Source organism: Gobio gobio (genome assembly GCF_949357685.1).
Source record: "Gobio gobio genome assembly, chromosome: 22".
Lineage (NCBI taxonomy): Eukaryota > Metazoa > Chordata > Actinopteri > Cypriniformes > Gobionidae > Gobio > Gobio gobio.
Window position 1 is genome coordinate 18,592,727 of NC_137118.1, and position 21,289 is coordinate 18,614,015.

Here is a 21,289-nt window from a genome sequence, read left to right on the forward strand (position 1 = left end):
TTACACTGTTTACTTGTAAATACATGTCACTTTGATACAGGTATGCGTCAAAGTGACCGTTCAAGCCCAATTAGGCGGCAAAAAGCACTTTGTTTAGTTCTCACGCGCTTTATGAGTGCGTCTCTCAGACAGCACGTGCATATACTGAAATTAGTTGTCATTCACTGCTAATTGCACTTCAATGGTTTAAAATCACCTGTTTTAAAACCGCAGTGCTTAAAACGCATGCAAACAATAAGCTTTCATGACCACACAGCACATCAACAATGTCACATGAGTATAACCGCGATAGGCACAATAGTGCAAAATCTCTACCGGTTGACCAGTTAATCGCCCACCCCTAATATATACAGTATACATTAGTACAGCATCCTCATAAATACATTTAAATAGCAGTGACATTGATCAATACACAGTAAAAAAAAAGTGATTGGAAAATCGTTTGTCACATATTAAAAGTGAAAACGTAATTTAATTTAACAGCTGATTTGCTGGCAGCAACTTTATCCCTTATAATGACCAAAAACTATTTGACCAGTTCCTTTTCGGTTTTCTGCACTCTGGATCTTTTCTTCTTTCAAAAAATGCCCATAGGAGGTCCACAAGATCTGATCCAGTTTGAAATCGATTGAGAGCCATTAAATGGAAAACAAGCTGGTCAGGTCCGATCTTGTGTAACCCAAGTTGCATCTCCAGCAAGGAGAGCGAGTGTCGCTGCCAACTGAAAAGCCCCGTTTTGACACACATCAGTGAACAGGGATGTGTTATTCTCCAAAGGCAGATATTTACTGCTCACTCAGGACCACTTCTCAGGCAGTTAATTAGCGCTTTGTGCATTGGGTGATACCCTGCAGCCCGCGGACCGATTTCTCCACTCGAAGCAGATGTGCACACATGCACACTCACACACAAACACACAAACCAACGCGCATGGTATCAGCCAAATAACACAGACACCAAATCATTCAGGAAAAGATGTAACTCAATCCTCCAAACATAAAAGTGACAAGGGGACCATTAAAATAGAAATGTGACAGCAGAGACATGCCATGCATTCCAACTGTTTGCTATTACTAACAGTGGTCAGCAATTCATCTTACTTTGGATGCCACTTGCTTTTGAAACAATGTTTGAAAGAATCTCAAATATAGCGATCGGTAAAATGAATACACTCTTATGAGATGGGACAACAGCTGTAGTGTTTCCCCACACCACCAGTATTTTGGGCTCCCAACAATACAAAGACTTATTGTCAGGAAAGCCTGAGAAAGTGGGTAAGCTGGGTGCTGCAGATCTGTGGGAGAATGTCTTGTGGCCTGTCAGTGTTTGCAAACAACAAGCGAATCCTGTGAGAATAAAACTGCAGCGGCGCAACACCACCTCCCTAAACGGAGCAATGCCTAATATCGTTATCTTTTAAAATGTACAATAAATATCTTAAAAGTCATATAAAGTTTTTGTATCACACCAAAGGTATAAAGGTGCACATTTACCGTTGCTCAGTACATTTTTGTGGGCGAAATCCAGTCATTTTACAGTTTGAAAGTGACTTTCATTAGAGCTGTGCTTCATGCGTCGCTGCACAATTGACAATGAACAACGAATCGCAAAAAATTCTCCTATTATATGAAATAAAATGCTATTTCATACATTCTGACTTATTTACACTTTTAAAGTGTTGGATTATTATGCTAAACATGGCCAAATTTTCAAAAAGTTGGACGTAGGACGGAGTGAAACTGCATCAAATGTCTGTGTTTTGTTGGCAATCACAGTAAGTGCATCTAATGTAAACAACACAGACGTATAGTGAATCGAAAGTTATCCAAGAATAATGCCATGATGTATTTTGTGCGTGTGTGTGCTTGTGACTCTTTAGCTCCGCCCACTGCACGCCTGAACGAGCTTGGATGTTTTCAGAAAGAATCGGTACAGCGTATCTGTCTTTTATAAATATGATCAAACTAAAGACTCTTTGGAGATATGAAGGATGCGATACTACTCTATAGGTACTCAAGATTAACATGAGATTGGCAAAAACTGTGTGTGTTATGCACCCTTTAAAGAGTGTACATTTTTTTTGGAAAAATTGTAACACTCAATATGGCAGCTATGATTCTACCTTAACAGTTTTTATAGAGGCATAATTTGTTTGTTTATAATGTGCATTATCTCATCTTGCCTGAAAACCAGTATTTCCATGTGATTGTGAGCTAAGAAAACACAATTTATGATAATATTGTTGTCATGTTTTTTTAATGTAACATTGACAAACAGTTTATGGAAATTGCTCAATCCCTACTAAAAAGTAAATAGAAGCTGTACTTGCATGACTGTAAATAGCTTCCAATGGCGCTGACTAACATCTTGCCTTAAAAGGGACTTTGGTATTAGGAAACCTCTTAAATTCTGTCACCATTTTCTTACCCATAATGTTGTTCCAAACCTGTATTTCTTTCGTCAGTGGAACATAAAAGAAGATGTTTTTTTTACCCATGCATTGAATGTTTGAGACTTCTTACTTGTTCCACCGAAAGTCCTACAGTTTTGGAGCGACATGAGGGTGAATAAATGATGACTGAATGCTTATTTTTAGGAGAACTATCCCTTTATGATGGGAGGTACAAAGCAAGTATTAGGTTAGCTCTTGTACAAAGGCTTGTCCTAGTGGTAATGGCCAGAATGATGATGGGAAGTATTTGGCGAGTGTAAAGTTACGGCTTGTACAGAGCGGGCGGCAGGTTTGTTCTGGCGGTTAGCCAGGGTGAGGAAGGGAAGTGTTAAGCGGGTATCGGGTTACCTCTTGTACAGAGCGGGCAGCAGGTTTATCCTGGTGGTTGGCCAGAATGAGGAAGGGAAGCGTGCAGAGCTGCGGATGCTGCAGGGCCGAGTGGAGCTCCGTACGCGCCACCTCCAGATCCTCCTCCGACGAAGCGCTGTCCAAAACAAACACCACCCCTTGAGAGCCCTGGTAGTACCGGCTCCAGTACTTTTTAATTGAGTCCGCTCCTGCAACACAAAACGCATAAATTCACACCATCAGGATCGCAGCAAGGAAGTCATAACATTTAATACACACATTAACCCCTCCACAGAAAAAAGGTTGTTTTCCTGTCAGACATAACTCAGATGGTGCCCATGGCAAAAACAACACAAAACTAAAAAAAAAAAAAAAAAGAAAACACAATGAGAAGTTCTGGAAAACTTTTTGGCAACCGAGCGGGAAACGGACTACAGCGTGTTTCGACACAGTATCAGTTCGAACATTGCTGGAATGCATTTGGTGAGGACCCCGACCTCCTTTCAAAAATCATTGCGGATATTGCATTATGTATTTTTATGACTTCAAGCACGCATGCCAACTCGCACTCCTGCTCGGGGAGGCCTGTGGGAAAAGCCGTGTCCAAATGAAGAGCGCTCAACGCAACAGTGTTTCTTTAAAGTCGACCCTGAGAGCATATTAAAATGGTTTCTTCTGATGGCCAGTCTACAGCACAGTTCAAATGGGCCCACTTTTACAGTGAACATATGGTTTCTCTTGTGCACAGCAATTTGGGGGTACAAAAATGTGGCCACCAAGACACACAAGCGCAGCATGGCTTTGGTTAAAGTGAGTCACTGCGGGGCCTGTACCCTAACCATGAAAAAACAGAGACCAGTTTGTCTATACCTCTTGTTCTTGTGAGTTTTCTGATTGGAATGCGCTGTATTAATTACTAGCATGCCTCGTGAGCATCATCTCCAGCGATGAAGAGCCCTAAAAAGTAGCTTTATTCCTTTCATCTTAAAGTATGAAATAATAAACAGAATGCTATTTGAAAAGGTGGCGTCTTAAAATCAATGCCAGACAGTAATCGACAGCTTTATTCAAAGCTCTTGATGTTCGGCCAAGACGTATAAGCTGTTTGCTTGACACTAAGCAGCTGCGCAATCCTTTTTTTCCCTTCGCTAAACACACTGGACGCAAGTTTAATGGTTCCACTTCCAAACTTCTGAGCCTTTGTCACACCACAAATTGAGCTCTTAGTCATGCCTCGCCAAATTATCAGCACTAAAACTGTTCTAGAGGTCTCGGTTCACATTTGGAAACAGACTCCACCTATCAGATTGAGTTTCAGAACCCGACTCCCCAATATCATCGCTGTGTATGATGTACAATGTAATACTTCCAGTTCTCATTAGGTATTATCCACTGTGGTATTCAGCAACAGCGTTCCAACCGCTGACATGCAAGCCTGACAGCAATAGCAAACACACTTTGCGATAGTCGTCCAAAGAAATAATAATGTTTTGTGCAGATGTTTAGACAATTTGTGACTCACAATAAATATTTGGGATCCTCACAGACAGTCCATGTCCGAGGCTGACTCATCTAATTAAGAAGCGTTTGATCTGCTGTTGCCATTTTAGCAAGCACTATTAAATATTAATGCACAATTAGTTAGCATATACAGCCTGATATTTCTTTCCTATATGGCCTGCTTTTTCCAAAACACAACGTCCCATCAGTCACTAATGTGCATCAACAGTTTCTTTGAGGTATCATTTTACTCTAAGTCTCCATCTACTGGCTGTGAAAATAAAATCAAAACACTGGGAGGTCTTGTGGCGTCTTGGGCTTTGAAAAGCAGTGGTTTACTTTCATTTCAAATGCATAAACATGTGCATTAAGACGAGAACAATGTGACGGAACAAAACAGCATTTATCAGTAACGGGCCGGTGCATGACAATCTCATGTGATAATGCAACTAAAGCACATTTTCGTAGAAATCATTACATCATGGCTGGGGTCCAAAGAAACAAAGAGAGAGAGAGCCTGCTAAGTGCTTTCAGATGGCCACTGTGAGATGGTAAATGTGAGCATGTGGGGCTCCCTTCTCTGGTGCGCCTGTCAGATCGCACAGGGTGTCATCGTGACACTGATGGGAAATGCGCACAGACAGTGCGGCACTTTGAACGTCTCCCTGCTTCCTGACATCACTCACGCAGACCCAAAACACGGGCCAGACGGGCAGACCAACCAATAACACGAGAAACCGGTAAATCGCCTCGATGGTCATGGCGGAAACGACGGGAGAGCCAGCGTGTCAAGCCGGCACACAACCTCCATCAATAAAGTGTGACATGAGCCTTCCGCGTCAGGTTCAAGGTTAATGTCCCAGCCGTAACCCTACACTGATGTTTTTGGGGAAAAAGAGGTCGCGCTACGCAGGCCCCTGACACTGAGCTGAACTCGTTGGAGGTCTGGAGGAAAGGTTTCCAAAGTGCTTAAAAGGAAAATAGGACATAATTATACTGGTTTTCAAGGAGAATTCAGAGGTTCGTCAATTTAAAGACGACTTCCCAATGTGGGCTGTTTTTTAACCAAAAATTCTCCTATAATAATAATAATAATTCACTTTTAAAGGATTAGTTCACTCAAAAATCATTTACTTTCTTCTGAGGAACACAAAAGGAAAAATGTGCTGGTCGATCACTTCCATGCAGTCAAAACAAATGGGGACTGAAGCCTTCAAGCTCCAATACAGACACAAAAGCACCATAAAAGAATCATGAATGTGGGATATGTAACTTGTGTGCTCTCAAGTTTTTTGTTAGGAACAGGCTGAAATTTAAATCTGGCGAAAGATCTTTTCTTCCATAGTGTGACATACATCGTAACAGATTATCGAAAAAGAAAAAAAATGTAGGATTGGGTTCATCCATTGGTTGTCACTCAAAAATTAATGCAAAGTCGATTGTGGAGAGGCGGATTTAAGCGGACTAAATGATTGGAAAGACCTGTATACGTCATCAGAGAGAAGTCTTTCATTTTCACCAATTTTGATAAATGGAACATGCATGGATGAATTATTCACAATAAGATCTTCAACATACATTTACAACATAGATAAAAAAATACATCCAGTACATTCCTCAAAAATCCTTTTGTGTTCAACAAAAGTATACAAGTTCAGAATGACATGAAAGTGAGTAAATTATGTCAGCATTTTCCTTTTTGGGTGAACTTTTCCTTTGAAAAGGTGACATTTCCTTTTCTCTAACTCTACAGGCTTCATGGCCCAGGTAGAAACGCCCCCCCTTTAAGAATCTCAGTTCCAGAAGTTATGTATCCAGCCTTTTTTTCTCCTCACCTATCTATTCCTCCTTTCCCCCAGGGTTCCCTGCGTCTTCAACACCCTCTTATTCTTATCATCACTCACTCATTTTAAGACAGATTCAAAGCTGCAGCCCATCACTCTTATGAAAAAGGAAACGCGGGCCAAGATGGCTCTGGGTTCAGTGAGCGAGTGACATCTGAAACATTTCCTTTGCGTGCCGCATCCAAGCACTGGCACTTCCTGTGGTTCAATTTACCTTGAAGAGAAAACTATTAGTCATCAAAGAAATGAGTTTGTATCCTTTCTGGTTGGGTCCTCATGTAACATCTGTGTCAAATAACATTCATATTCCTCATGCTGTCAGATGATGTGTTGCCAAAGATTACTTTTCAAAAGATCGTATGTGAAATAATTGTGAAATAATGGTTCCAAATGTTGTTACAGATGTTTCCGTAGATATTAACTAATGGGTCAATGACATAATGCTCAAATTGTTTGTCTGGATGTATTAATTTAGTCACTTACAATGACTTGAATGTACTTCATAAACTGCCATTCAAAGATTTGGGGCTAGTAAGCCTTTTCAGCAAGGAGACATTAAAGGGATAGTTCACCCAAAAATGGCTGACTATTGAAAAGTGATAGTCAAAAGGTGACTATTTTGTCATCCTTTACTCTAAAGTTTTTCCAAACCCGTATGAGTATCTTTCTTCTGTTGAACATAAAAAAATATATTTTGAAGAATGTTTGTAACCAGACAGTTGACGGCACACATTGACTTCCATACCTTTTCTATGTAAAGCACTTTGAACTACCATTGTGAATGAAATGTGCTATATAAATAAACCTGCCTTGCCTTGCCTATAGCCTAGAAAAAAAAATACTATGGTAAACAATGGGGGCCGAGATCTGCTTGGTTACAAACTTTCTCCCAAATATCTTCCTTCTTGTACAGCAGAACAAAGAAATGTATACAGGTTTGGAACAACTTGAGGGTGAGTAAATGACGACAGAATTTTCATTTTTGGATGAACTATCCCTTTAAAGTCCCCATGAAACCAAAATATATGTTTTTTGGCTTTTAGTATGAATATGTTAGCCTTACTGTTATCTATAAGCTAGTGTGCTCCAAAACAATGACAAAATTCGCATTTAGAAGATATAAGAATTCTTCCACCAATATGGATCAATGATTTTGATGACATCACTCTGCACTTCAGCTTCTCATCAGATTTTCTGTCCAATCAAATGCTCTCTAGAATCTAAAGTATCCCGCCCCCTACATTATAAATAGACCCTGAAGCTGCGGCTGAAATCAGTCACATGTTCACACATTTACTATTTTCCACTTGGTGAATGGCACATAGTGCACTATATAGGGATAGGGAACGATTTAGACAGTGTAAATATGCTTTCCATTGGGTGAATGAAGTTTGATTTCACGTTAGAGTCATGCGAACAGCACAACGCGCACATAGTCTGCTCAGGTCCAGAGACATGATAGCACAGAGCGGATCATATGCGCAAGTCGCAGCATACCAGAAAACGTATATCAGACACATTTGAATTCTACACAGAATGTGGTATTTAGGGGACTGGGAGGAGAAACGGTTAGAGATTAGGAGGAAACTGCAGCTTTACCGAGCTCAACAGCTCTGGCCGAGCTGTGATATAAACTAAACGCTATCCTGTTTCAGTAGAAATGACGTCAACACATTGAATAATGGTGCACATTTCAAGGCACTTCAGAAGGACTTTATTAAAGGGATAGTTCACCCAAAAATGAAAATCTGATGTTTATGTGCTTACCCCCCAGGGCATCCAAGATATAGGTGACTTTGTTTCTTCAGTAAAAAAGAAAAGTCAGGATATTTTTTTACATAACTCTGATTGTGTTTGGCTGAAAGAAGAAAGGCATTCACACCTAGTATGGCTTGAGGGTGAGTAAATTATGGGATAGTAAAAATGTTGGGGTGAACTAACCCTTTAAGGCCCTTTATTCTTATTTTCACTCTTCACTTTGGGGCAAACAGAAGTTCAAAATACGTGAGCAGCTGTATAATACTAGTGAACATCTGAAGCCGTTCACACTGCTGAGTGGCGTTTAGATAAATATGTAAATATGTGCTGCATGCTTTGCTCTCAATAACAAAATAAACACAACAGAAACTGCAGCGGTGAGAAAACAAGCGTTAAGAAAGCATCTGATCATAAGCAATGTGGATGTTTGCACAAGCTCTGCAATTCGGCAATCTAGTAAAGTCACATCTATTTATACAATAGATTGTTTAAAATCAAGCAGCTTTACGCATGAAAAAACAATGTCAGTGTCTCTTTCCGTTAGATGTTATTACAACTTTTTCTACTATAGAGCGGCTCTCCTGTATGTTCATGTTTTTACTCGCGGATGTCCAACCTCAAGGGACTTAACAGAAGAAATGAACCGGAGAAGATTTCCATGTTAAAGAAGGCGGAACCTCAGAGCCACACCCTCCTATTACATAATCACCACGGACCAATGGTAGTTCCAGGGTGTTTACCAGCCAGAGTTTATTCAAAACCATATGGAACAGCATAAATAGAAAAAGACACATTTTCTAAAAACTTTTAAAAGATTTTTTCCTTCTCTATATCTATATCTCACTCTTATTTGTCATTGGCCCATATACTGTGATTAAAATAAATAAAATGAAAGTAGTATTCTCATGAAAAACAGAGAACATTTACCTCCGAGTTCCTTGACATTTAAAATGGCATTCTGGAACGGGACAGCTTTAATGCTAAAACCTGTAAATAAAAGTTGAACAAGATTAACGACCGCAGTCAGGGGGATTTCACAAAAATACCTCCATTGCTACACTGACCGAGATTTAATCAAGTACTCTTTAAAAGACAATCACAAGGTAAAATCTGAATACAGGGGGGGGGGGGGTGTTTTTAAAGTGTTTGGCAAAGAGGAAGTGCAAAGATCTGTGTTTGTGTTTGCAGGACGTGTCTGGTACTGCTCTATGATGGTGGGCTGACCTGTGGTGGGGACGATGTTGTCTGTTGCCTCACTGCAAAGTCTGGAGAGCAGGCTGGTCTTCCCAGAACCCGTCAGACCGATGCAAACCACGTCATATTCTGGCCTGGGAGGAGGAGGTCCTTTACAGCAGAACGTCCTGAAACACTGAAGACGGGACAAAGACGGCAAGAAAGGGGAAAGGGGGAGGAAGGAAAGTTAGAAAGGTTACAACAATTTAGATAAAAACTTCCCACTCATGTTTGTGTTTATGCGATTTTGGCGACTTGCGATTCTCCTAGAGAAACGCTGTGGGTGTATGCGTGTGTCACTCTAGAAACAGAAACACATCTCAAAGCCATCTGACATCTGTTGACACCATCTGGTTGAGAAAAAGTTACTGCAAAAGAAAAAAACAAGTCTACCGCACAGTGCCTCCATTGAAATCATATGGGCCGAAAGTCACCACAGCGTTCTGGGATAAGCAAGGACCCCAATATATTTCCGGCAAAAAACAGCCCTGTTTTCTGTAAGCTGCTGTCAGAGCCCTTCGGTTGACGTCATGACAGTCAGTGAGTGATAAAGCAAATAAAAAATTGGCCAATAAATTTCAACAGAGCAGAGTAGAACTAACCGCCAAAACACACACGCACATAAAGAAGAAATCCCGTAATACGGCTTAAACCGATCACATAACTTCACAGATCAAACGCTTCCTACAATATAGTCTACGCAAGGAAGATCAAAGCATGTTTGACATGCACATTGCACAAGGAGGAGGCATTGTGTTGTGTTATGTTGCGATGGTATGGGTAATATGGCCCCTTTTGAGTAAAAACAAAGCCATCTACAGTCAGTGCAATATATTGTATTGCATTTTTCTCTTCCTGTGTGCCTCTTTTTTTGAGTTACAAAGTACATTTCACATCTGAAGGTCTTTATCTGGTTGGCTGCCTGTAGCTGCATCTCTAAAAGGAGACTCAAAACCTCTTTTACAAAACCCTTCTTCTGCCTACACAGCATCCTGACCCAGATGGACCCTCAAAAATGACTGATTTGGAGCTCTCTACATAGGCTGCAACACACAGCACGACTTGATTCCAAGGGAGTTTGATGTTAGCATGTTGCTAAGCTAACAAAGTGATAGAATAAAAACAATTAATTCGAATTCATTTAGAATTCTTTTAATTAGAATTTTTGGAAATGCTTTTTCATGTTAAATATTTATAATAAACATTTCTCTCATTTTTCTTTCACGGAGCTTGTTGCAGTGCATTCTGGGACTGCCTGAAGGGAAAATGCCTACCTTCTGGAACAGTGTTTTCATCACAAGTGCACCTAAAATTGCTGTCTAGGTAGGTAAACAACTAGGATTTTTTAAAGGGTGCCTTTGACTATTTTTAGAAAATATGTTTCAAGAATCCGATACTCAACAGGGCAAAACTTATTTTCAAATGTCTTCAGGAAGCTGGCTAGAGAGTGCCCACCCACTTTTTAAGCAGACTTTATTTTTCCCATAGGGATTTAAAAAAAAGTCATTTTTAGAGAGTTATAATCCACCAACCAAACCAACCAGCTACGAGGTGAATCAACATACAAACTTAGATTTGAAGCATAAAAGTGTTTGAAAATAGGACAAATATATTTACACGTCATATTCATGGTGCTTCATGGGAGTGGCCAGGAACTTTGCTTGTTTTTATTCTCTGATTGGTGGAAATCTCTCTGCAGAATCATGTAATGTACTTTCAAACCAGGAATTCATGCTGTTAAACACAATTATTTTAAAAAAAACGAAATAAGAGGCATATGACATCAACAAAAGCACATAACATCAATTAATAACCTCGTAGCTCACAGTAGGTCTGTCTTTACACGTTTATAGGTTATTGTTAAAAAAATATATTTCCCTATCAAGAAAATTAATTTTTACTTTGGGAACCCGACTGTTGCACTTCATAATGTTGACAGTTCATCTAACTTCAGCTAACTTGCCTTGAAATCTATGAAATCTATGCTTGCACTGAATTATGAATTGCACTTTGACAGATTATAGGACACGATGTATGAAAACATGCCTGCAAGACGTGTCTTGACAACAAAAATTTTGGCTTAGAGGTAAAGAGCGAGAAGTGCCATTGGAACAGGGGATTACTTCATCACACATAGACTGGGAATATCTGTGCTAAATGCTTTAAGTTGTCATGGTCATGTGACACTCAGTCAGGCTGAGCACAGATAACTTAAAAGAGGGTAAACTGTAACAAAAACAGTGAGAAATTACAACAGAATGCATTAGTTAATTCATTCATACATTCATCATATAGCCTGAACATGTGACTGTGAGGAAAATAGGAGGGGGTGTGGTGGGGTTTCACTCTAAATTGAATACAGACTGAATTTGGGTGTATGGTTAGCAAATGCTGCCCTCTAGTGAACACACTGGGCTTTACACCAATCAAAGCCGATGACTTTACAAACATAGTAGTCAAGGGTTTGCTTGATTCTAACATTATGTGGTGAAAAAGCATGTCTCCTGTGATGGTAAGCGAAAAGAAGCCATGTATTATGATAATAAAAGTGGTTTCATTGGGCTTCATCAGTGCACATTATTCCAAAGAACATACATGTTTTTAGTACACAGAATGTACTGATGGTGGCTTATGTCACCCATCCTGTTTTTCACAACTTCTCCTCCAACCACCTGAGGTATAGAGACCAATATTCACAATCCAAACAATTCCCAGAGGGTAAAACCAAGTATTGCCCTACATTGTTTTCCCAAGGAATATCTTGCTACATTCAGAAATACTACTCTGTTGACAAAACCATGGCCAAGCAAGCAGGGAATGTGATATTACTAGATTTGTTCTGAAGGAAAAGCGAGTCTTACTTTGATTTTTAAAAACTCCACTCCACGAACCAAGTATGTTTTGGGCATTGCTTTCTGGCCCAAAGTCAAAGGCTAATGTTAAAAGATGTTAATGTTAATGTTTAAAGAGGGGAAAAAAAAACCAGAAAATTTTACTTTTTACTTCAAGTAAATGGTTCATTTAAAAATGTAATTTGCTGCTCTCTTTAAGCAAAATGAACCAGGCACTGTCAAGCTCCAAAAAAGACGGACTACATATGTTTATTGTGCTTTTTTCTATGACCTGTATGCTCTTTTATGAGTCTTGTGAAGCCATTATTTTAGGTTAATTATTTATTTAATACTACCCATTATTTGCCACCGGAGTACAACAACAACTGGCCCACTTTCTCTTAGAGAGAGATAAAAACAATATCCTGCAGAGTTCCATGAAAACATATCCTCAAAACTGATATGCTTGGAACAGGAAACTCCTGTGAGTTAACTCCAGTGAGTAAATGCTAGTAGCACTTCAACATCCACAAGATGGCAGCACAAACAATGTTGAAATGAGTGTTCTTCAATCTTTTAATGATGTATCAATATATAAGGTTACAGCAGAAAGAACCTTTGTGTACACATGCAGAAGTGCATAATCTTAGGCAGGAGAAAGAGTAATGCACTTTTATGTAAAACAGGTTGGACCTGTAATTTATGATACAGAAAAAAAGCCAGTAGGTCATAGAGTGGCGTGTTTTGAAGTCTTCATGTTCTATAATGGAAAGCTTCTCTAATTTATGTACAAGCTTGTCGGCATGCACGAGGATGACAGCACAGGTGCTTTAAAGTGCCCCTATTATGCTATTTTAAAGTTTCCTAATTTAGTTTTGGAGGTCTACAACAACAGTTTTATTTCCTCATAATATACATTGCACATAACCACAGTGTTCTCAAACGATTCTCAAACGACTCAATGGATGAATCAGTCTCTCAAAACCCCTCCATGCCACGAGCCTACTCTGCTCTGATTGGTCAGATGGCCCAGTATGTTATGATTTGTCTACCACGTATAGCACGTATTTAGAAAACAAACGGCGATTACCATAACTGAACTCCAGCTCCGTCCGGAGGCTTCCTAAAGCTCAGCGATTGTACACACTGTAAAGACCCTAACGGTGACGTCGATTTTACATCAATCCCAGTGTGAGTCCGAATCGACGATGAAACATTGGAAGAACTATTTATTCAACGCAAAACTTGAGCAGGACGGTTCTCAGTGATGCAACTCAGTTTGAGGTACATTATGAGATGTTTCAACTGTAATTCCTCACCATCAGCTTTAACAAGTGTGCGTCCATCAACAAACCTGTGTGTGTGTGTGTGTGTGTGTGTGTGTGTGTGTGTGTGTGTGTGTGTGTGTGTGTGTGTGTGTGTGTGTGTGTGTGTGTGTGTGTGTGTGTGTGTTCTAATTTATCGCGGTGCACATGCGGGAACTGTCTCAATAACAGCACATAAGTTAGCTGAGCACTAACGTGAATGACTGATGGAACATTAAAGTTTGCAAAACAAATCTTGCTCCATCCTTTATCTTTACTCAAAGAATTACAGACAATCTGCATTAATAAACAGTTTTAGGTAATACTGCAGCACAGCATCTTCTCGACATGATGCTATCCAGTATCTGCTGCAGTGTTTGAGGGGGTTCAAGGTTTCCCTTGGTGTCTGCATGCGCAATAAGTGGACGGGCAATATGCTAATGTTTACGAATGTAACGAAATGGCTAGCGATTCGTTTGAAAAATGATTCGTTTAATTGACTCAGAGTCGACTCTTACTTTTGAGAGAAAATAACTTTATATACGGTGCACTTTCGGATTTAAAACTTTGCAGGATGTTTTCATTCACTTAGAACTATGTTGCACACTACATGAAAGGTCATTTTCAAAAATCCATAATAGGGGCACTTTAAATATAGTTTAAAAATAATGAATAAACTGTCACCAAATTGAACATGTGGTTCACTGCATGTATATGAATTAGATTTTTTTTAAAGTATCGATTACTTTTGACCAATTAATAGATCTGCTCAAAAATGGCACTGACCTACAAAATAAGACAAAAAGTGGAACTTGAACTTCAACGTTCAATGGCATGTAAGTCTCAAGTAGACTATCACAAGCATATAAACACACCCCCTTTACCCAGTTAATCATGCATAGAGCTAATTTCACAACAGCAATGGCCTAATCTTTACACACAGGTGACTGTCCTGATACATCACTGACAATCACCATCATATAGGCTTCAACAACAGTACAAAGTAGGGATGTTGATTTACATAAATTCCCATGAACGATCGTTGTTTAAATTGACAATCAATTAATCGATAATTAATCGTTAACCTTAACCTCTTAATTCCAAAACCAGGTGGACAGTGAATATTCACCCTATATTCACTTTACAGTTAACACACTTAACAATTCTTTAAATTTGTTGACATATTAGATGTGCTCTATTTTTATAGCGTGAAAAAAATGCCTTACATGAAAATGTGATCTGTAAAATCATTGTACATAACATAGACTTGTGTCTAGTGCTGGGTAGATTACTTACAAATTGTAGTCGGTTACTGATTCCAAATTACATGACAAAAATTTTAGTTAGAAACGCAAACCATTACATTACACATTTAAGGTAATACTATATAAGACTACTTTTTGATTACTTTTAGATTACTTTTGACCTAACTCTTGTACCAAATTGATATAAAAATACAAAAACAAATAAAATATATTCCATTCTTTGTTATCAACAACATGAAGTGCATTAAATATTACATTACGTCAGGGTTTCCCAGACTGGGGCTCATGATGGAACTGCAGGGGTTTAATGAGAAAGCTATTCATTTAATCACAATCATCATATCAATTTAAAATAAATACATTTAAAACAAAAACAAAATAAAAACACTAACTTATTAACTTAAAATCTTAGGGGTAGTTTAAGTAAATATATTAGGTCAAAGAGGTTCAGCTGTCAAAAACGTTTTTGCATTGCATGTAAATTAACTTGTACATTTGAATATGTTTGACAGACAAAAGCCTTACAAAGACAGCAATATATGGTTAATTATTTGATCATTCAAATGATGAATTTGTTCATCAGGAGCTGATTAGATATGCAATGTTGAAATGTTGAGAAATCACTCCTTTAAAGTGCAATGATTTCTGTAAATCCATTGGTCAAAAGCTGTGTGGCTCTAATTCTTCAGTGATAGTCACATGACTAGTGGCTGGTCTGTGAGTGCAACTCCATAAACCTGGAAGACCTTCTAAATAGTAGGCTTTTATAGAAAGGAAAATGTAAAAGATAAAAAAGAAATAGTATGGCGAATCAATGAATTATGAACAATTTTTATAATGAGTAATGTAATCACTAAAAAAGTAACTGCAGTCTATCGGATGATTACGAGTATTTTAAAGGGATAGTTCACCCAAAAATTAAAATTTGACATTTATCTGCTTACCCCCAGGCCATCCAAGGTGTAGGTGTCTTTGTTTCTTCAGTAGAACACAAATGGAGATTTTTAACTTCGACCGTTGTGTGTCACTCATAGAATGCATGTCAATGGTGACTAAATCTATTAGGGTAAAAAAAAAACGTGCACAGACAACTTCAAATTAATCCATGCGGCTCTTGACGAAACATTAATGTCTTAAGACGCGAAACGATCGGTTTGTGCGATAAACCGAACAGTATTTATATCATTTTTTACCTCAAATACAACACCATGTCCAACAGCACTGAAAGCGCAGCACTTCCGCAAACGCCAGATGTGCTCTCGGGCTCTTATTCTACTTCTTGTTTTACGGCGGATCGCAAACAAATACGTACATTACCGCCACCTAGGCATGTGCCGGTATCAAATTTTCATGTTGCGATTAATTGCTGAAGCTTTTATCACGGTATACGGTATTATCACGATATTTTAAAAAAAGTTGCAAAAAAAGTGTTGTCATACTATAACAGGTTTAAAAACTTTCTTATAACAAAAGAACCAAACATTTAAATACAATAAAGCAATACACAAAAATGTATAAAGTAAACAAATATTTGAAACAGATTAAAGTGCTAAAGAATTATAAAGAACAATAGGTAACACTTTACAATAATGTCTCGCCAGTTAATGCATTAACATTAACAAAGAGTGAATAGCTACATTTTTACAGAAGTTATTCTTCTTTGATAATGTTAGGTTAAAAAAGCAACTGTTAGTGTAAGCTCAGGTCCATCAAATAATACAGTTACTACTTTTGATTTTAATTATGTGTTATTAAATGCTGAAATGTACATTTAACTAAGATTAATACATGCTTTAGAAGTATTTTTCATTGTCAGTTTGTTAATGAATGAACTAATGTTAAATAATGGAGCCATATTGTAAAGTGTGTGATTGAACAACAGTCAGAACATATTCAAACAATATCTAGGGCATGTCATTTAAAACTTTAAAAAAAAAATTAAGTTTGAAAATGACTTTAAGTCTTTAAGTATTAGGTTATGTGATGACGAGCACCGGATTGTGGTTACTGGGGAAACGGCTGTATTTCTGCTGTTCCATCAGCGCCCTCTGCTGTCTGAAAGTGAATGTGCACTTCAGTGCGTCTTCACGCCTTCCGCCATGTGCTCGGCTCATGAACGGTCTGTTTACATCAGTGCGCGTTCCTCTTTGACGTTCATTTTAAACGGTTGATGGGTAAAGTATTCTTAAAATACATTCTAAAAATCTGAATAATTCGTAATAAATAATTATTCACGGTATTTTGAAGTGCCCACGATAACAATATTGTGCATGTTCATTATTGCGGTATATCGTATTACCGTTTACCGGCACATGTCTACCGCCACCTATGTCAGAAATGCTCTCGCGCTCGTATACAGTAAGCAATGAGTGACGTACACGAGCGCGAGAGCATTTCTGACATAGGTGGCGGTAATGCACGTATTTGTTTGCGATCCGCCGTAAAACAAGCGTTTGCAGAAGTGCTGCGCTTTCAGTGCTGTTGGACATGGTGTTGTATTTGAGGTAAAAAATTATATAAATACTGTTCGGTTTATCGCACAAACCGATCGTTTCGTGTCTTAAGACATTTTTTTTTACCCTAATAGATTTAGTCACCATTGACATGCATTCTATGAGTGACACACAGCAACGGTTGAAGTTAAAAATCTCCATTTGTGTTCTACTGAAGAAACAAAGACACTTACACCTTGGATGGCCTGGGGGTAAGCAGATAAATGTAAATTTTTCATTTTTGGGTGAACTATCCCTTTAAAATTGAATATAATCTAATTACAAGTACTTCATTTTTGGAATCTGATTACGTAATCCAGATTACATGTAATCAGTTACTACCCAGCACATCTTTATTTAGAGCAGGTCGTCTTGAACAAGCCCAAACACAACATAAGACTATACGCAGATCTTGGAGTGACATGACATACTGCTTGGCTAAAACTATAGGACTTCTGGGATCCAATTGCGCCACGACTATGACGCAGGGTTTTCCAACGTCATTTGAAAGTTAAACCAATAGGTATGGTGGTGGGTATAGTGTAGGGATGATGTGTAGAGACCATTCGGAGACTGTTTTACAGCTGGAGCATGCTTGGATTGGTTTGATTGTTCAGATTGACAGGTCTTGATTTACCATGCGCCATAGAATAGGAGCGTAAGATGAAACAGCACTGGAAGATCACTCACCCACCAGGATCTTATTACTTGTTTATTCTATGCACTTTTATTGTGGCGTTTACACAAGTAAGTAGTTCTTGTGTTCAGAAAAATCACTTGTTTGGAGTGTTTTTTGGACCCTTGGTTAATTATGTTTCAAAATAAACAGCTAGCCTACCATGGCTTTAAAGGGATTCCATGGTGTTTTTGTAAGACTTTTATGGCTTAATATAACATAAATTATGTCTCTTACTGAAATATGTAGTAGAATACCTATGAAAGATCTATGTTATTTAAAAAAATCCATTACATATTTGGACAATAGGCGGCGCCATTTTGTTTGCGTTCTATGGCGATAACGTAGAATGATTGCACTCGGCAATCAACTGGCGCTATCCGTAGCTATTTTTACCACACCACAACACAACACGAAAAATGTTTCAGAGTTAAACAAAACCAATGAACTGCTTTGTAATTGCATTTAAAACACACTCAAACACATGTGCACACACACTCACACCAACAGATTGGCGTGCGCGCACACACACATCCACGCAGTGTGCACGCACACTCAATCAGCTGTAATGTTATACATGATGGTTGACTTGCCTAATTTGTCACCTGGTTCTGATTCGACAGGCCAGCACTCTCCCTGGCTGAATCCGAAATCGCCCCCTATACCCTCAAATAGGGCATTATTATGATTTTTAGTGGTGTCCGAAACCATAGTGGACGTTATTAAGTGCACTCATTCAATCCCACATTGCACCGTCCGCGATAACGAGTGTACAGCCGATGTACACACAACAGCTGTCGAATTCACTCACTCGTTTTCATTCACTAATCAAGTGAACTGTATTAGTAGACTAACGTAGCGATTGACATTTTAGGGGGCGATTTCGGATTCAGCCCCTGTCGTGGAGACTGACGAGGGCAGCCCATAACACATCTCGATTGAGACAGAGCATTAAACTTTGCTGAAATTAAAAATCTTGATTTGGTCTCTTCACTTTGTTCTGGTAACTCTGCTAAACTATAATTACTAAAACTAAAACTGAAACGAAATATATAAAAACTAAATAGAAATGTGTTTCCAAAATAAAAACTAAACTAAAACTAGCAAAACAATTTATAAAACGAACTAAAACTAAACTGGAATTTAAAGCAAAATTGAAAACGATAATAAAATAAAAACTAATTTAAAAATGCAAAACTATAATAACCTTGGTGTGTATGTTTGTGTGTGTGTGTGTGTATGTGTGTGTGTGTGTGTGTGTGTGTGTGTGTGTGTGCACGTGTTTGAGAGTGTTTTAAATGCAATTACAAAGCAATTAATTGGTTTTGTTTAACTCTGAAACATTTTTCGGGTAGTGTTGTGGTAAAAATAGCTACAGGTAGCACCAGTTGAGATTGGCACGTCATTCTACGTCATCGAACGCAAACAAAATGGCGCCGCCTATTGTCCAAATATGTAATGGATTTTTTAAATAGCATAGATCTTTCATGGGTTTTCTACTACATATTTCAGTAAGAGACATAATTTATGTTATATTAAGCCATACAAGTCTTAATACCAGGGGATCCCTTGAAGACATCAATACACTTAGAATACTTTTCGGTGTGCTTATGTAATTTTTGCACATGAGCAGCACGCGCCTCAAAACTACACACTTTAATGATGACCTTGCTTAATCGACCATAGTTGTCGATTAAAGTTTTATTGATTGAATTATTCTCAACAATAATCAATTGTCTATTAATCATTAGCATCTCTAGAACAAAAGACTAAATCCAGAAGGCAAAATGCAGACTAATTCTGGAGGTCCTGTCACAATGGGCTGGGTGTTTTCACAAGCTCCACAAGGCCCCAGAGGCATTTTCATCTATAGGGAAACGGCCACCAATGCCACTGATGCCCATCATACTCCACATTGCTATTATGATGGTGCTTCCAGGTAAATACAGGCTGGGCACACTGCCAGCTGGAAAGGGCCAACAACAGGAAACAGGAAGGGCCCAAACTTTGATTGATGCCACAATCGGACGACTGGGAGGAAGAAGTAGTCCCATGCCTGAAATGCACCAGAGATGTGCTGGCGCACAATAAAAGCAAACAGCACCTGTTTGTTCTAGGATAAAGGTAAGGGAAAGTGGAAAAATTATATCATTGATGCAAGGTCTTAAAAACACAAGAAACTTCAAGAAGTTGACTTGCTTGGCAATATTTTTAGCATGCCTTTTTATCCAAAACAACGTACAAATGGGAACAATAGATGCAATTAAACCAACAATAGGACAACAATATGTACATGCTGTGACAAGGCCCGGTTCCAGAATCAAATCACTGAGGGTGCTCTAGTAAAGTGCAGATGGGCTAAGCAACGGCTCCACCATAGCAGTGTACAGTGAGAAATGTATGATTATTTATTTACAAGTCATTAACCAATAATTGGAATATAACAAATATTTTATAAATATTTTGCTACAAATTGTCTATTAATCCATTAGTCTGCCTTTACATTGCTTTAATGCGTTACTAGTCCTTTAACATATCTTCCTGAGAACCAGAAAAAAAGGTTTTGTGAATTTACATTTGATTTTCCCCGGTCATTATTGTTTGGAGCATAAAAAACAAATTGATATATATCTTTTTAAATTCCTATGTTATATGCTATATCCTCTGCTCTGGGGAGGACACCAGAACCCCTTTATTGAGAAAACTAAAAGACATGAATAGACAAACAATGGGATTTTTGTTTTCATTCACCAATCAATTTTTATGCTGCAAGTTTTTTTTATCCAAACTTTGTATAAAGATGATTCTCAATGTTATGAAAGACACAGAATCATTTGATATACCAATTTACTTTATGCAATATGTGTGTAAACATGGCCATAAATGCCATTCCCATTCTAGGCAATGCATCTATGCACTGTATCTAATTTACATAATAAAGAGTTTTGGGACAATATGTAAATGCAAAAAGACGTGTAATAATACTTTCATAAGAATGTCTTGTATTTCATAAGAATATCCAGACTAAAAAATGTGTATGTTGTCAGAGAAATTTGCTAAATAATGTCCTCTACAGAAGCAAAACCTCTATTCTGGGTCTCAGGAGGATATTTCTGTCTCGTGCAGAGTGGCATTTATATTTAGATGTCACTTACGAAACTTTGCTGCATGCATTTGGCCGTCGGTCCTCTTAGCAATAATAGTTTTATTCAATGAATGACTGTAGCCTCGAAAGTGAGGCAAGCCAAGACCGCTACGATCACTAAAATGCTGTTGCTTTGTCAGTTCATCGCGATCTCACAAAGTTCCGTTATAAAAATGGAAAGTCGTCAACAATAAATCTCTTACTTACATCGTGTCTTGACTTTGTTTGTTAATAAGAGGTTTCGTGAGCCTGCATTAATGCCGCCTTCACATGGTATCAGAAATGTAATCCCGACTTCTGAAATCGTGATTACGAGCTCATTGCATTCAAGTTTCATTGCATTCAATGTGAGGGCATTCATGTGCAATTTTACCTAGGAAACTCGTATTTACGTGAATTTGCATTTGTTTTTTCCCGGTCATTATTGTTTGGAGCATAAAA

The 21,289-nt window shown here is 38.4% G+C and overlaps 1 protein-coding gene across 4 annotated transcripts in view; it reads right to left on the reverse strand.

Moving 5' to 3' along the window:
• The window catches only part of arl15b (ADP-ribosylation factor-like 15b), a 63,809-nt gene that overhangs the window by 22,478 nt on the left and 20,042 nt on the right, over positions 1 to 21,289 (reverse strand). For 2 of the 4 annotated variants that reach the window (XM_079804786.1, XM_079804787.1), the window contains 3 exons: positions 9,127 to 9,271; positions 8,830 to 8,889; positions 2,801 to 3,009 (listed from right to left, as the gene is read on the reverse strand). In XM_079804786.1, the coding sequence (XP_079660912.1) occupies positions 2,801 to 3,009; positions 8,830 to 8,889; positions 9,127 to 9,271 (414 nt within the window). Of the gene's footprint in view, positions 1 to 2,800; positions 3,010 to 8,829; positions 8,890 to 9,126; positions 9,272 to 10,409; positions 10,589 to 21,289 lie in introns of those variants that run through there. The other 2 variants (XM_079804785.1, XM_079804788.1) reach the window with 2 other exon arrangements.